The 17,330-nt window shown below is 33.4% G+C and overlaps 1 protein-coding gene across 1 annotated transcript; it reads right to left on the bottom strand.

Annotated features, from left to right (window-relative positions):
• Window positions 1-4,142: 4,142 nt before the first annotated feature.
• Window positions 4,143-5,457, bottom strand: LOC143046603 (uncharacterized). Its single transcript, XM_076219751.1, has one exon. The coding sequence runs from the start codon at window positions 5,211-5,213 to the stop codon at window positions 4,239-4,241; it is 975 nt and encodes a 324-aa protein (XP_076075866.1). The 5' UTR covers window positions 5,214-5,457; the 3' UTR covers window positions 4,143-4,238.
• Window positions 5,458-17,330: the final 11,873 nt, after the last annotated feature.

The raw sequence follows: 17,330 nt of genomic DNA, 5'->3' as shown, positions 1-17,330 counted from the left end.
TTCAAGGTGGAATTTTTATATGCACCAAGTGTTACCTATAGAGGATGCATGTATGTTCTCAGATTTTTTTTATTATATCATTTTTCACGAAAGACAGAATGTTAATTGAACTTAAATTTAATACATACAATTTGCAAGGTTTGTCTGCAACTATGCACACTACCCAAACGTTTACATCATATACAGAGAATATACTACATTAAAACATGTATTATTTTATCTTTCACTTTTACAACTGATGGGATGTTTTTTGTAACCTTTTTGATGGCTGCATTAGATCTATAAATGTGTGGTTTTTTTTGACACAATAATTTCAAAATGTATTGTATGGTCCTGAACATGCCTGAAATATTTGCCACCGGACATTTTGCAACCTCAAATCAACAATTCAAATTGTACTTGAAAATCACTGTTCATCCAATGAAATTTTGAAAGCTGAATCTCAGATCCACCCTGTTAGTTGGAAATAAAACTAAATCAGTTAGAATTGATAGGAAATTTACGAAACCAGACAGGGGAAATAAAAAAAAACGTTACTCTATATTAAGTAATGTCATCCTTTTTCTGCCAAATTCTATGCATATCGGTCAACTTTGAAGCAATTTATCTAAAAAATATATAAGGATGGTGACATGTGTCGCCATACATGCACAGGCTCACAATAAAATCCTGGAATTGTTAGTTTTTTTAATTCTTTCTCCATATATAAGAGATCATAATGAATTAGTGAAAAGATTCGGAATATTTTATGATTTGCATAGTTTGTTCTTATGCTGTGCTGTAACAAAACTGTCCCAGCTGTTTACAAGCATGTTAAACGCCACAATATATTGCATGTGCCTGCTCCAACTCAGGAGCATGTAGTTCAGTGGTTGTCGTTTGTTGATGTCTTTTATATGTGTTTTTCGTAATTCATGTTGTTTTAAAATAGGCTATTGTAGCCGATAATACCGTATCTTTTTTTTCATTGTTGAAGATTATATGGTTGCTTTTATATAATTGCTCACATCCTCTACATTTGAACTTTGTGGGATAGTTCACAGGGGCTTGTTTAGTGGGTCAGACGAGGTTTTACTGTCAATGGCGATCGCTATCCTATACTAAACAAGCCCCTGTGGATAGTTGACTCATTTGCATTAATACCAAATCTCCTTATTAAAAGTTGAGGGGTGTGTGTATTTCTTTGGAAAATTTCAATGTTTTTCTCACAGGTCACCCAGTTTGAATAGAATATTTTGACATTTTACTGTGCTCTTGGATTTAAGTTAAGAGTCAACCAAAGCTCACAGCCTGTTGGTGGGTAGTTGATGACTATATGGTAAGCTCTGGATGTCTTTTTGAGTATTGCATACGGTGATTTGGTGATGTCTTCATGCCATGCATTGTCCCATTACTTTATATAGACAGCTTATCAGTCAACCTGATTTATCAAAATTGCTCTCCTCGCCTTTTGTATAGTCAGACGAAAAACAAGATATAAACTGACTTAGCTTGGTATAAACATGTTTATTTAATATACTCATATAAATATAAAAAAGAAGATGTGGTATGATTGTCAATGAGACAACTTTGCACAAGAGACCAAAATAACACAGAAATTATCAACTATAGGTCATCGTACGGCCTTCAACAATGAGCAAAGCCCATACCGCATAGTCAGTTATAAAAGGCCCCGAAATGACAATGTAAAACAATTCAAACAAGAAAACTAACGGCCTTCTTTATGCACAAAAATTGAACGAAAAACAAAAATGTAACACATAAAAAAATGTAAAAAAAAATATTTTAATAAATGTTGAAAATATTATTGTGTTTGTGAGTGGAAAACTACTTAAAATTGTAGAAATATTCAAAAGTAGCTCTCGCGTTTTGTTCTGCGGCTACGTTAACGGAACACCAATCAAGTAATCGATCTTTATGACTATGGCTTCAATATTCAATGGTATAAAATATCATGTTCTGCTTGTCGTAGACTCAAAAAGACTTCAAGTTGGAATAGATCTACGAAGACTAAAGAAAGTTCATGTGTGGTTTGGCATTGTACATGCCCACGACACCGATGTCCAGATATTGTTCGGAAGATGTTTTGAGAAGTAACGATGCTACCGGACATGTAAAATTAAACTGTTACAGTATATTACAGAACACAAAACTGGCTATCTTTGCTGTAAATACAAGTTAAAACCGGACATGGTTTACATTAAAGCTAAAAATCCCAATCCCACGGCATCAAATAATTTAAAAAAAAAACATATGATACTACCATATACCTCTAGTAGGCAGTAAAAGTGCTATATGTACGTTTTGTTTGGGTCTAGCCCAAGAATAAGTAAGTTCAAGTCTTTTTAGAACGTTATCGGAAGGACATACTAATACAAAAACTTGTACCAGTGTTATATGAACGTTATCGGAAGGACCTACTCCTACAAAAACTTAGTAAATGAATGTTTTGGAAGAACATATTCCCACAAAAATTGAGTACCAGAGTTATATGAACGTTATCGGAAGGACATTTCATACAAAAACTTTGTACTAGTGTTATATGAATATTATCGGAAGGACATACTCCTACAAAAACTTAGTATCAGTGTTAAATGAATGTATCCGAAGGACATACTCCTACCAAAATTGAGTACCAGTGTTATATGAACGTTATCGGAAGGTCATCACATGTATGAATTTTCGCATACCACACTTGTAAAGATCATAACATTCATGATTTCTCGTGTATCTATTGTCACTTAATCCTTCACTCAACACATGTGTCACACATTATTTTGGTACCGTCAATTTTATATTTCAAACTGTCTAACTATATTGATTTCTATTATGTACATTTCGTTTACAGCATGCATATTTAATGTATTCAATACTAAGAATGATCTAGAAAGTCGCTATGAATTTACATGTCCGAAATATTTGTTTACATCTGAAACATGTAAGATTATAAATTTCTATTTGTCAATAACCTTTTAAACTGTAAGCTAATCCAAACATCTTACAAGTTCGTTATGCAACTTTTATACGGTCATATCAAATACACACTTAATTTAATTTACCGATAGATTGATCACCTATCGTAACTCTCTTTGATAAACGTAATCAATCTGTTATCTAATTTCTGTTGACGAAATGACCATTACAAACTGTGTTGCAATAGCAACTTCTATTTGGTATTTAAAGAAAGATAAATTTGTATATAAGGACTCCGTTTGGATATGCCAACGAGAGCACATGAACTGCGTTCGGATTTTCCATCGCAATCATATACATTGTTTTTGGTTTAAATTAACTAAGTTGTAACACTGATACTTTATATTTGGACTTTATTAAATGAATTTGGACTTTACCAATTTGTTTATGTTTACTGTATTGAACTGCCGACTTGTGTGTAAATAAAGAGCAAGTACCCCGCATTGTGAATCGTTCCCAAAGACGGAATCCCACTCGAAGCCATTTGGCAATATTTATCTGGAAAGGTACAAAATCTGTCTTCATACATGTACACCACTTTTGTAAATTTCATGAATTCTCGTGTGCCTATAAAAGTGACTTTTTTCACTAAATTATTTACCGATACAGGTAAATGTGCATGCAATTATTCATCACAAGTATGGGTTATAATGTCTTTACGATAATAACCGTCGGAACTAAAGCTTGTACCCATACGTCACATTTTAGGTCTTCTTTTATCAGTATATGTTTTTGTATGTCTCAGACAATTACTGATTCTGCCAACTCTTTTTCAAAATATCACATCTTATATTTCCAAGTATGGATTTTCATGTGTTTATTACGATTGCTTTTGTGACCAAATGCTTTACCACATACATCACATCTGTAAGGTTTTTCGCCAGTATGTGTTATCATGTGTGTACGACAAGAACTGCTTTGGCCAAATTCTTTCCACAAATATAACATGCGTAAGGTTTTTCGCCAGTATGTTTTTGCATGTGTACATTATAGTTGCTCTTGGTACTAAATTCTTTACCACATTCATCACATTTGTAAGGTTTTTCACCAGTATGTGTTCTCATGTGAATTAGACAATTATCTTTTTTGCAAAACTTTTTTTCACAAATATCACATTTGTAAGGTTTTTCGCCAGTATGTGTTCTCATGTGAGTTAGACAATTACTTTTTCTGCGAAACTGTTTTCCACAGACATCACATCTGTAAGGTTGTTCACCAGTATGCTTTCTCATGTGAATTCGAAAGGCGCTTTCTCGTTGAAACTCTTAATCACAAAAAACACATTTAAAATGTTTTCCCCCAGTATGAATTCTCATGTGTTCATTATAGTTGCTTTTCTGACCAAATTCCTTATCACATACATCACATTTGTAAGGTTTTTCGCTAGCATGTGTTCTCATGTGAATTTGATAAATATTTTTTTGGCAAAATTCCTTTCCACAAATATCACATTTGTAAGGTTTTCCACCAGTATGGATTTTCTTGTGTATATTATAATTGCCTTTATGACCAAATACTTTTCCACATTTATCACATTCGTAAGGTGTTTCGCCAGTATGGATTTTCTTGTGAACTTTACAGTTGCTGTTTTGGACAAATCCTTTTCCACAAATATCACATTTGTAAGGTTTTTCGCCAGTATGGATTTTCTTGTGTATATTATAATTGCCTTTGCTACTAAATTCTTTACCACATACATCACATCTGTAATGTTTTTCGCCAGTATGTGTTATCATGTGTGTACGACAAGAACTGCTTTGGCCAAATTCTTTTCCACAAATATAACATGCGTAAGGTTTTTCGCCAGTATGTTTTTGCATGTGTACATTATAGTTGCTCTTGGTACTAAATTCTTTACCACATTCATCACATTTGTAAGGTTTTTCACCAGTATGTGTTCTCATGTGAATTAAACAATTATCTTTTTTGCAAAACTTTTTTTCACAAATATCACATTTGTAAGGTTTTTCGCCAGTATGTGTTCTCATGTGAGTTAGACAATTACTTTTTCTGCGAAACTGTTTTCCACAGACATCACATCTGTAAGGTTGTTCACCAGTATGCTTTCTCATGTGAATTCGACAGGCGCTTTCTCGTTGAAACTCTTGATCACAAAAAACACATTTAAAATGTTTTTCCCTAGTATGAATTCTCATGTGTTCATTATAGTTGCCTTTCTGACCAAATTCCTTATCACATACATCACATTTGTAAGGTTTTTCGCTAGCATGTGTTCTCATGTGAATTTGATAAATATTTTTTTGGCAAAATTCCTTTCCACAAATATCACATTTGTAAGGTTTTCCACCAGTATGGATTTTCTTGTGTATATTATAATTGCCTTTATGACCAAATACTTTTCCACATTTATCACATTTGTAAGGTGTTTCGCCAGTATGGATTTTCTTGTGAACTTTACAGTTACTGTTTTGGACAAATCCTTTTCCACAAATATCACATTTGTAAGGTTTTTCGCCAGTATGGATTTTCTTGTGTACATTATAATTGCCTTTGCTACTAAATTCTTTACAACATTCATCACATTTGTAAGGTTGTTTACCAGTAAGATTTTTCATTTGACGTAGACAAGAACTTTTTCGGTGAAACTCTTTGTCTGCAGTAGCCTCTTTACTGGACATAACTAAGTGTTACAGTCTGTTCACAGATGTGTTTTTTATCTACAACATACAAATACCAATTTATTTAAAGATGGTAGGTAAACTATGTTATAATTACAACTATAAGCAGTATGTATTGTGTACATACATTTGTACTAGAAGTCTGATTTTTTTCATTTATCCCTGTTCAGGAGCACCTGAGAGCACCGCGTTTTTTTTTTTGTGGGATTGGTTTCCCTTGATGGACCGCTGTTTATCTTGTCGTCGTTTCGTAGTTTTCCAATGCTCGCCGACTCGCTTTCGACTTTATTGAGAGTGAATGTTTCTTTGTCATCATTGGTCTCTCTTTTAACAAATAAACTAGAATATTGTGGATACCTTTTTTTTTTTTTTTTTACAAAAACAGATTATGTCATTACTTTTGTTTGAGTACCTCTTAAAAAACTTTGTGACAACATACTGGGAACATAATTTCAATGTTCCAGGAATGTCCCTCACAACATAAAGGTACAAAACTTTGATAATGGGACGAAAAAGATAAAAAAAGAAAAAAAGAAAAAAAAAAAGATTATCAAAAAAGTATTAGGCCTAAGATCTTGCATGCCAGACGCGGGTTACATCTTCATAAGACTCTCAGTGATGCTCGAATAGAAAAAAGTTAAATAGCCAAATCAAGTATAAATTAGAAGAGGGTCAATAATTTTTCACAGATTTTTCCAAAATACGACTACGGTAAATAGTTTTGCTTGAGTTAAAAAAATCTTTAGGATTTACAAGAATTCAGAATTACGCCAACTGTAAGTTTAAAAATATGACTATGTTTACATTTACACTGTGTCTAAACCACACCGACAAAATTTGTTCGGACTCGATGGTATCTAACATCGGGCACAATGACGGAACATCAATAGACAGAAGAAAGATAGATTTCTCCTTATTTTCTTATTTTTTTTCATGATATCAAAGAATATATATACATATACAACTATTTTCTATTGTGATATGCAATATTTTCTACAACTGTTCTATATTAACGGAGAAATAAGTAAAAATGCATGTCAAAATGACGAATTGAGTGAACCTTGCCTCGAAATTGTTTAATTTCTCGTTAAATTGTTCATTTTGTACGGAAAGAAAGGTACGGGAAGATAGATACTGACACAGAGATTGCAAAACTAGTCATTATGAGCATCTCAATACTTGTATTTCTGTGTATGGAACGAAAGAAATGGGTCATGTCAAAATAGAACTGGCCGGTTTCGTCAATGTTTACCACCCGGTTTCGTCATAGATTTCACAATGCATAACCCGGTTTGGTCAAATAAAAAGAATCATAATCGCATTACATTATAATTAATTGATTATTTAACTTCAGAGTTGAAAAGGAGTTTTGTGGGTCGTTGGAAAACAACTTCTTTCACCGGACAACGGCTTATTTTTTATATGAGTCTCAGATTCAAATAAATAAGAAGCAAACACTTGAATTCCTACTCTCATAGAACACAAATATTTTTATTTTACTTTGCATTCCGAAATTTTTTAGCAGGAGATTGAGGTTAAAGCTCTCTAAATATGCGTTTTCTATATGAGTTATGGGAAAATATTTTGAACAAGTTTAAACTTGAAATTAAAGTTTACGGTCTTAAAAATCGAAACACACAATTGATATGTGATTTTCTCGCACAAAAGGATGGGCACCTTTATAAGTAATCTAATCATTCTATGTATGTAATCTTTTCTATCATCGTTAAAAAATAAATCTTCTAAAGGATAAACGTTGATATTAAGACAAATGTATATGCATGCATAATCGAATAGAAAATGAATGTAGGATTACAACTACCATGCATTAAAATAAAATTTATTTATCACTAATTGTAACTATACTGCTATGTACAAATTAGTATAATGGTCTCAGGTCATCGACAAAATTCAATAATAATTATTTTGTTAACATTACTAAAAAAAACCGGGTCTGTACTGTCGCCATTGTGTTATGATGATCGTACACTGACGTTGGTCAATATATTTGACAATATATACGGACAGACGGATTCAGTTTATTTCAAAGTGGACGTTATTCGAACAGCTTTTACATACTGTCGAGTTGAACAATATTTTGATTATTTTTTGCTTTACAAAACCGTTAAATACATGAATCAATATAGTTTTGGCAACCAAAGCCGGTGGGGTCGGGGGCGTGCAACCTATACGTCTTCCAGATTCGCCACTTATCTTATAAAGTGTATACCGAATTGAAATATTGTAAGAAATGAGAAAACAGGGACACCCGGGAAATCGGATTATGTGAGTTGGATTATGCTTATTATAAACATTCTCCTTGATATTTGTAAACAAGCGAGACATAGTGATTCGAATTCATAGCGTTTTGAACTATTTGTATAAAGCTGCATATGTCAAAAGTTAGAAGGTTTGACTGGAACATATACAAGTATGGTACACAGATCTGACGATTTCTTTCTTGTTTATAATAAACATAATCCAACTCACATAATCCGATTTCGCGGATGTCCCTGTTTTCTTATTTCTTACAATATTTTAATTCGGTATACACTTTATGAGATAAGTGACGAATTTCAAGTTCTTTTTTTCGATTTCTATACATTTTTTTCAAATATATATAAAAGTTATATAGCAAAAATGATAAGGAAGACAAAATATACAAATAAGTCGACTTGGCCGACATCCTAATAAAACTTATTGACCTTTAATTACGAGTCTTTTTTTCCATTTCTTTGCGTTTTTACACTCCCGTTACAATTTTGACAGGACGTATTATTGTATACATCCGTCTGTCCGTCTGTCCGCCCACCTGTCCGTCCGTCCTTTCATCCGTCCGTTCCTCCATCTATCAGTCGTTCGGTCCGTCCGTCCGTGTATCAATCCGTCTATCCGTCTGTCCAGCATAAACATGTCGCACCGTAACTTGAGGACAGCTTATCTTATTTCTTAAAATTTAACATAGTTATTTCTTATAATGGTCAAACGATCTGTAAACCTTTTAGTGAAAATCAAATTAAATCTTTTTGAGTTACAGGAAATGTAAGTGAAACAGGAATGTGGGTTTTTTAACATGTCGCGCCATATCTCAAAAACGAAGTATTATAACTACATCAAACTTTACATACTTCTTAGTTATATAAATCTTTTAAACTTCTGTTTACTTTTTGGTGATGTTTAAAATTTTGGTTTAATAGTGCTTGATTTTTTTTTGGTAAAACAAAAGGGGGGTCACTTATTGTGATGTATCTCAAAACATATTTATGATTATTGTTTACATTTTACTCACTTCTTATTAATATTAATCCGTTAAGATCTCTGTACTTTTTGGTGATGATTCAAACTTTTATTTTAGAGTTATTGAGTTTTTTGTAAAAATAGAGGTTTTCACATGGTGCGCCCTATCTCAGAAACTATTTCTGATTATTGCATACAACTTCACTCATAAGACGACGGGCGTATCATGCGGTCATGGCGCAGCTGTTTATTGCCAATTATGATACAAAATTCCCCTCTTTGACAAATTTAAAATTAGTTTGAAGTTAAGTGAAATAAGGGATACACCTTTCATTTGGGGAAAAATGTGTATTACCATAATAACCTATGCCCAAACGTGCCCGTTTAAAATAGATTTTAACACGCGAAGTTTACTTTACAATAAATATATATTTAAATTCTCGAAAGAAAATGTTCAGATCCGTGTTAACGCTGCTTTTAATTAATTTGTTTGTTTAAAAAAAAAAAAAAAAAAAAAGGTGATATATATATAGACGAAACCGGGTGATTGCATAGTAAACAACATTGACGAAACCGGTTTATTTTAATTTGACATGACCCTTTTCTTTCGTTCCATACACAGAAATACAAGTATTGAGATGCTTATAATAACTAAATTTGCAATCTTCGGGTCAGTATCTATCTTCCCGTACCTTTCTTTCCGTACAAAATGAACAATTTAACGAGAAATTAAACAATTTCGAGGCAAGGTTCACTCAATTCGTCATTTTGACATGCATTTTTACTTATTTCTCCGTTAATATAGAACAGTTGTAGAAAATATTGCATATCACAATAGAAAATAGTTGTATATGTATATATATTCTTTGATATCATGAAAAAAATAAGAAAATAAGAAGAAATCTATCTTTCTTCTGTCTATTGATGTTCCGTCATTGTGCCCGATGTTAGATACCATCGAGTCCGAACAAATTTTGCCGGTGTGGTTTAGACACAGTGATTTATATCAGTGATATATCATGATAACGCAGAAATGTTGACTACGTAGCATGTAATAACCTCGGGGAGTTAACTTCAACCAGCAGATGCATTGACCCGATTGATGCGGGAAAAAAAATAATAAAATTTATTTCATATCGGTTGAGAATCAGATTCTCTTATTGGATTAAAAGGGGTCACATGACATTCATTATTCTTCAGTAATAAATTCCATCTGTCATTAACAGAAAAAACGGACCAGAAAACCGGTCGTTAACGAACTTTTACATGATAATGACCGATGGGGCGTGGTTTCCGTCTGATAATGACCGTTGGGGCGTGGTTTCCGTCTGATAATGACTGTTGGGGCGTGATTTCTCTGTTAATGACCGGTGGGGCGTGGTTTCTCTGTTTAGAGAGATGTACCTTTAACTTAAAACTTGTACTTTATTCTTCCATAGATATAAGCTTATTGACCCTTTAAATAAACTTATTCTAAATGTTAGCAATTCATCTCTGTATTTGAATATTGGTTTTATGTCCCATTTATGCCATTATGTTTTCTGGTCTGTGCGTCAGTCCGTCTGTTCGTTTGTCCGTCCATTCGTTCGTCCCGCTTCAGGTTAAAGATTTTTGATCCAGGTAGGTTAAAGATTATGGTCGAGAAGTTTTTCATGAAGTTGAAGTCCAATCAGCTTGAAACTTAGTACCAATGTTCCTTGTGATATGATCTTTTTAATGCCAAATTAGAGATTATACCCCATTTTCACGGTCCACTTAACATGAAAATGATAGTGCAGATGGGGCATCCGTTGACTTAGGACACAACATTTTGTTATTGGTATAAATATAGATTTTGTTACCGTAAATTAATAGCAGACTAGACATATGCACTTTAATGGATCTACCATCTGTCGACGCATGTATCTTGGCGTTGAACAAGGTAATGGTTTTCTCTAACTGTTTATATGACGTCTTTCCACTGCATCCATCCATTGTATGTTGGATGTGATTGATAATTTAGTCTTGATGCACGATTTTTTTTATTGGCTTTGAACTAGCTGTCACTGACTGCGAGTCTTCTCAGATATGTACTTTTTGTTGTTGGAATGTACAAGTACCATGTCAGGTCCATGTGTTTTGTTATATGTATTTAGCCTTTTTCAACACAATTTTATAAAATTGAGAATGGACATATAGTTCGTTCATATGCTATGCTGTTACATCACTGTCCGAATTAAGGATAGGGTTGAGATTCCGCTAACATGTTTAACCCCGCCACATTTTGTATATATTTGTCTGTACCAAGTTAGGAGCCTGTAATTTAGTTGTCGTTTGTTGCTGTGTTAAACATTTGTTTTTCGTTCAGTTGTTTTTACATTAATATACATGTAGTTTTGTCGTTTGGTTTCATATTTGTGATTTTGGGGTCTTTCAAAGCCGACAATGCGGTATGGGCTTTGCGTATTGTTGAAGGCTTTACAGTGACCTATAAAGATCTGTTAATTTCTGTGTCATTTGTTCTTTTGTGCAGAGTTGTTTAATTGGCAATCATACCACATCTGTGTTTTTCTGCTTGTTTATTTTAAATATGATGGCATACAAACCATCAAAGTTTGAAAGATATTTGTCAAACAGTTTCACAGCATTCGCGTTCAAAACGCCTTGGGCAGTTGGAGTGACGGATAGATACTGTTACTATATATATATATCTATATTCAATAACATTTCAGCACAGGCACTTGTTTCTGTCAATATGTGGTTTACTATCCATACCCGTACTAAAAAATCACTCGATTTTTAATTTTAGTACGGGTATGGATAGTAAACCCCATTTGTTTTTACTTGCTCTTGATGTAAACGTGTTATATTGGTCCTTATGGTATTTTGCTTAAGGTATATAATTTGATTCTTTTGTGGCCAAGAAACGTGACCGTCACGCGTTCGGCTAAAATAGAAAATAAGGATAACATGCAGTTTTTGACTTATATTTCAGAAACTAAAGTAGTTATAGTAAAATTGATAAGGAGTCAAATTATTCAACAGGTCGGCACTAATTCTGAAAAATCCGAAAACCCAATGTTGGGTTACTGCCCCTGAAATGCACAGTAACTTGTTTCTGTCAATATAGGGTTTACTATCCATACCCGTACTAAAAATCACGAGTTTTAGGGCCTTTATTGTACCTTTTTCTTCCTCAATTGGAGATATAACCCAGAGCCCAGAGGTAGATTAAAGGGTGAGCAGGGTTTTATTTCTAAAAAAAATGGTTGAATATAGAGGAAACGCAGGCGGATCAATCCATTTTAAAAAAGGGTTCCTAACCCAGGACAAAAAGGGGGGATTGTATAGGGAACAAAAAATCTTACCCCTTTTGAATCCGCCACTGTGGAATCACTGAAGAATGAGAAGAGCGGGCCCTTACTTTATGAAAATTTCTAAATCTACGCTAAATAAGCTTTTTTGTCAACAAATCATCTCGCCAACAATTACAACTAGATGCATTTACTACCTATCTATTATATCTATTATACTGACAATGAACAAATAATACAAATAAAATTCTATTTGGAAGTCTCATACCTTGATAAACTCGTAACATAGTACAAGTGACGTATTTGATCACGTGAGATTCATTGCTAGAAAAAAATACCTTTTAAATTAACTAAGAAAGTTGGTTTTATATAATTTAAACAAAAAATTAAGGTATTTTACACTTTATCTATTTCATAAATAAAAAGCAAGATATACATGTTTAATTGAGATATATATGATTAAAGACCGTACACTTAAGTTATAGTTTGAAGCAAGCGCATAGGTCATCATATATATACGTCTTCAAATTTCGAAGTGTCGGCATTTTACTAAAATAAACGCAATTGAGTTAATTTTTGGTGCATCTGAAAGATACTGTAAAAGCCTTTAAGAATAATACCGTAATTCAATGAACAAATAAGTTTTTCATAGAAAAATATAATATGTTTGTAGGAAATGCATACTTAAACCCCATGCCTACTTTGGTGAATATATATACTTTTCAATTAACCGGAAACTGTTCATGAGAGAAATGTAAAAATAGTTTTGATGAAACCTTTTCAAATTACGTCAACGAATAAATATCAGGAAATAAGTTAAAACTCAAATGAAACTAAAGCAATTGATATGTTTGTACAATTCAATTGTATCTTACCTCTATATCCATAAGTTGTGTCTTTGTTTATTCACTTTGAAAAAAACACACAGATTTGTCAAATTCTGGAAATTCTGGAAAACCCAAAAATAATTGTGAGGCTGTTTATTTTATTACGTCATGTAGAAATTATGCGTATAAATATGTGACAACTTAACGAATCGAATATGTATGTTGTTTATACAGAGCAAACGCCACATTTATTTTTACTATACATACAATTCTTACTTTAAGTTAACAATATAAATTTTAGAACTGTATTTTCTTCAATTTAAGAACCTTGCTAAACTGCAAAAAAAGATATGTTTTAGGAAAACAAAGTTCTCAATCCCAACTTCGAAGATATTTATAAATATCTTAATTTTGGACTAATTGGTATTTTTTGCAATTTATTTAAATGTTATGATAATGTACTTCAAAGGTTAGTTTTATTTATAGACGAGTTTAAAAAATGCAGAAAAATATAAGCTCTCTAAATATAAAAAATTCGTATATTATATTCCCGTGAAGCAATTAAAATAAGAAAAACAAAACGTGAACCTCGTTGGCAGTTTAACTGTCGGTCTGGTATATTTCGTCCCTCTTTTTTTGATCTATTAATATATAGATATCCATGATTTATCCTCATTCTGTACATGGGATTTGGAAAACTGACATGTATTCTTTTAACTTTGGACCTCAATCAAAATATTTCCATAGCTTAACTCACCTGGGTCTTTAGGTCCAGGAAACCTTATGCAATTGCCTATCTTTTGTACCTAATGTGGATAAAAGCTTAGCCGTAGGGAGTTTTGTATGAATTAAAAAAGTGAATGGAAAAATCAGCCTACCCCACCTTTGGACATCAATTAAAAAAGTTCCTTGAATTTACCCACCCGGGTCTTAAAGTCCAGAAAACCTTAAGCAATTGCCTATCTTTTGTACCAAAGGTGGACAAAACCTTTGTCGTCGGGAATTTTAAATGAATGAAAGAAGGGAGTCGCTATGGACACCCTACCCCAACTTTGGACCTCAATTGAAAAACGTTCCATAACTTAACCCACCCGGGTCTTTTGGTTCATGCAACCTTATGCAATAACCTATCAGTTGTACCTTATGTGGACAAAACCTTTGCCACAGGGATTTTTTTTATAAATTAAAGAGGGGAAGTGGTAGGGTCACCCTATCCCAAATTGGCACCTCTATTAAAAACGTTAAAACACTTTACCCATCTTGGTCGTTGGGTCCAAACAACCTCTGTACTTATTGTTGACAAAAGCTTTGCCGTAGGGAACTTTTGATAAATTAAAGGAGGGAGGTGGTAGGGGCACACTACCTAAACTTTTAACCTCAATCAAAAACGTTTATAAACCTTACCCACCTTGGTCTTTGGGTCCAGACAACCTTAAACAAAATTCCTATCATTTGAACTAAGTGTGGACAAAACCTTTCCCGTAGGGATTTTTTTCATGAATTGCAGAATAGATGAGGTGGTGTCACCCTACCATAACTATTGTGTATTAAAGGGCATGAGTGGGGTGTTAGATGTATATATTATATATGAAGGTGTGATAGATACAATAGAATCATTATTACAAAGATATGATGTCTGTATGTATTATATAGTTGATTGTGTATGACTAGAATGTCACAAATGCCTGACTAGGGTGTTACAAGGGCATGCCTGGGGTGTTAGATGAAGACATTATAAATGAAGGTGTGATAGATAGTTGAGTGTGTACGACTAGGATGTCAGAAATGCCTGACTAGGGTGTTACAAGGGCATGACTTGGGTGTTAGATGAAGACATTATAAATGAAGGTGTGATAGATACAATAGAATCATTATTACAAAGATATGATGTCTGTATGTGTTATATAGTTGATTGTTTATGACTAGAATGTCACAAATGCCTGACTAGGGTGCTATGAGGGCATGACTGGGGTGTTACATGAAGACATTATAAATGAAGGTGTGATAGATACAATAGAATAATTATTACAAAGATATGATGTCTGTATGTATTATATAATTCATTGTGTATGACTAGGATGTCACAAATGCCTTACTAGGGTGTTACAAGGGCATGACTTGGGTGTTAGATGAAGACATTATAAATGAAGGTGTGATAGATACAATAGAATAATTATTACAAAGATATGATGTCTGTATGTGTTATATAGTTGATTGTTTATGACTAGAATGTCACAAATGCCTGACTAGGGTGCTATGAGGGCATGACTGGGGTGTTAGATGAAGACATTATAAATGAAGGTGTGATAGATACAATAGAACAATTATTACAAAGATATGATGTCTGTATGTATTATAAAGTTGATTGTGTATGACTAGGATGTCACAAATGCCAGACTAGGGTGTTTCAAGGGCATGACTGGGGTGTTAGATGAAGACATTATAAATGAAGGTGTGATAGATACAATAGAACAGTTATTAAAAAGATTTGATGTCTGTATGTACTGTATAGTTGATTGTGTATGACTGGGATGTCCCAAATGCCTGACTAGGGTGTTATGAGGGCATGATTGGGGTGTTAGATGTAGACCTTATATATGTAGGTGTGATAGATACGATAGAACTATTATTACAAAGATGTGATGTCTGTGTGTATTATGTAGTTGATTGTGTATGACTGGGATGTCCCAAATGCCCGACTAGGGTGCTATGAGGGCATGACTGGGGTGTTAGATGAAGACATTATAAATTAAGGTGTGATAGATACAATAGAACAATTATTACAAAGATATGATGTCTATGTATTATATAGTTGATTGTGTATGACTGGGATGTCCCAAATGCCTGACTAGGTTACTATGAGGACATGACTGGGGTGTTAGATGAAGACATTATAAATGAAGGTGTGATAGATACAATACAATAATTATTACAAAGATTTGATGTCTATGTATTATATAGTTCATTGTGTACGACTAGGATGTCACAAATGCCTGAGTAGGGTGTTACAAGGGCATGACTAGGAGGTTAGATAGGACATTGTAAATAAAGGTGTGATAGATACAATAGAACAATTCTTACAAAGATATGATGTCTGTATGTATTATAAAGTTGATTGTGTATGACTAGGATGTCACAAATGCCAGACTAAGGTGTTTCAATGGCATGACTGGGGTGTTAGATGAAGACATTATAAATGAAGGTGTGATAGATACAATAGAATAATTATTACAAAGATATGATGTCTGTATGTATTATATAGTTGATTGTGTATGACTAGGATGTCACAAATGCCTGACTAGGGTGTTACAAGGGCATGACTGGGGTGTTAGATGAAGACATTATGAATGAAGGTGTGATGGATACAATAGAACAATTATTACTAAGATATGATGTCTGTATTTATAATATAGTTGATTGTGTATGACTGGGATGTCCCAAATGCCTGACTAGGGTGCTATGAGGGCATGACTGGAGTGTTAGATGTAGACCTTATATATGTAGGTGTGATAGATACAATAGAACAATTATTACAAAGATATGATGTCTCTGTATGTATAATATAGTTGATGGTGTATGACTAGAATGTCACAAATGCATGACTAGGGTGTTATGAGGGCATGACTGGAGTGATAGATGTAGACCTTATATATGTAGGTGTGATAGATACAATAGAACAATTATTACAAAGATATGATGTCTGTATATATTATAAAGTTGATTGTGTATGACTAGGATGTCACAAATGCCAGACTAGGATGTTACAAGGGCATGACTGGGGTGTTAGATGAAGACATTATAAATGAAGGTGTGATAGTTACAATAGAACAATTATTACAAAGATATGATGTCTGTATGTATTGTATAGTTGATTGTGTATGACTAGGATGTCCCAAATGCCTGACTAGGGTGCTATGTGGGCATGACTGGGGTGTTAGATGTAGACCTCATACATGTAGGTGTGATAGATACAATAGAACAATTATAACAAAGATATGTTGTCTGTATGTATTTTAAAGTTGATTGTGTATGACTAGGATGTCCCAAATGCCAGACTAGGGTGTTACAAGGGCATGACTGGGGTGTTAGATAGGACATTATATATAAAGGTGTGATAGATACAATAGAACAATTATTACAAAGATATGATGTATGTATGTATTATATAGTTGATTGTGTATGACTAGGATGTCATAAATGCCAGACTTGGGTGTTACAAGGGCATGACTGGGGTGTTAGATAGGACATTATATATAAAGGTGTGATAGATACAATAGAACAATTATTACAAAGATATGATGTCTGTATGTATTATATAGTTGATTGTGTATGACTAGGATGTCACAAATGCCAGACTAGGG

Source organism: Mytilus galloprovincialis, chromosome 9, assembly GCF_965363235.1.
Source record: "Mytilus galloprovincialis chromosome 9, xbMytGall1.hap1.1, whole genome shotgun sequence".
NCBI lineage: Eukaryota > Metazoa > Mollusca > Bivalvia > Mytilida > Mytilidae > Mytilus > Mytilus galloprovincialis.
This window is presented reverse-complemented; position numbering and strand designations above follow the sequence as displayed.

Bases quoted from the DNA above. Each gene is read 5' to 3' on its own strand.
- LOC143046603 (XM_076219751.1), bottom strand. From the start codon at position 5,213: ATGAGAACACATGCTAGCGAAAAACCTTACAAATGTGATGTATGTGAT.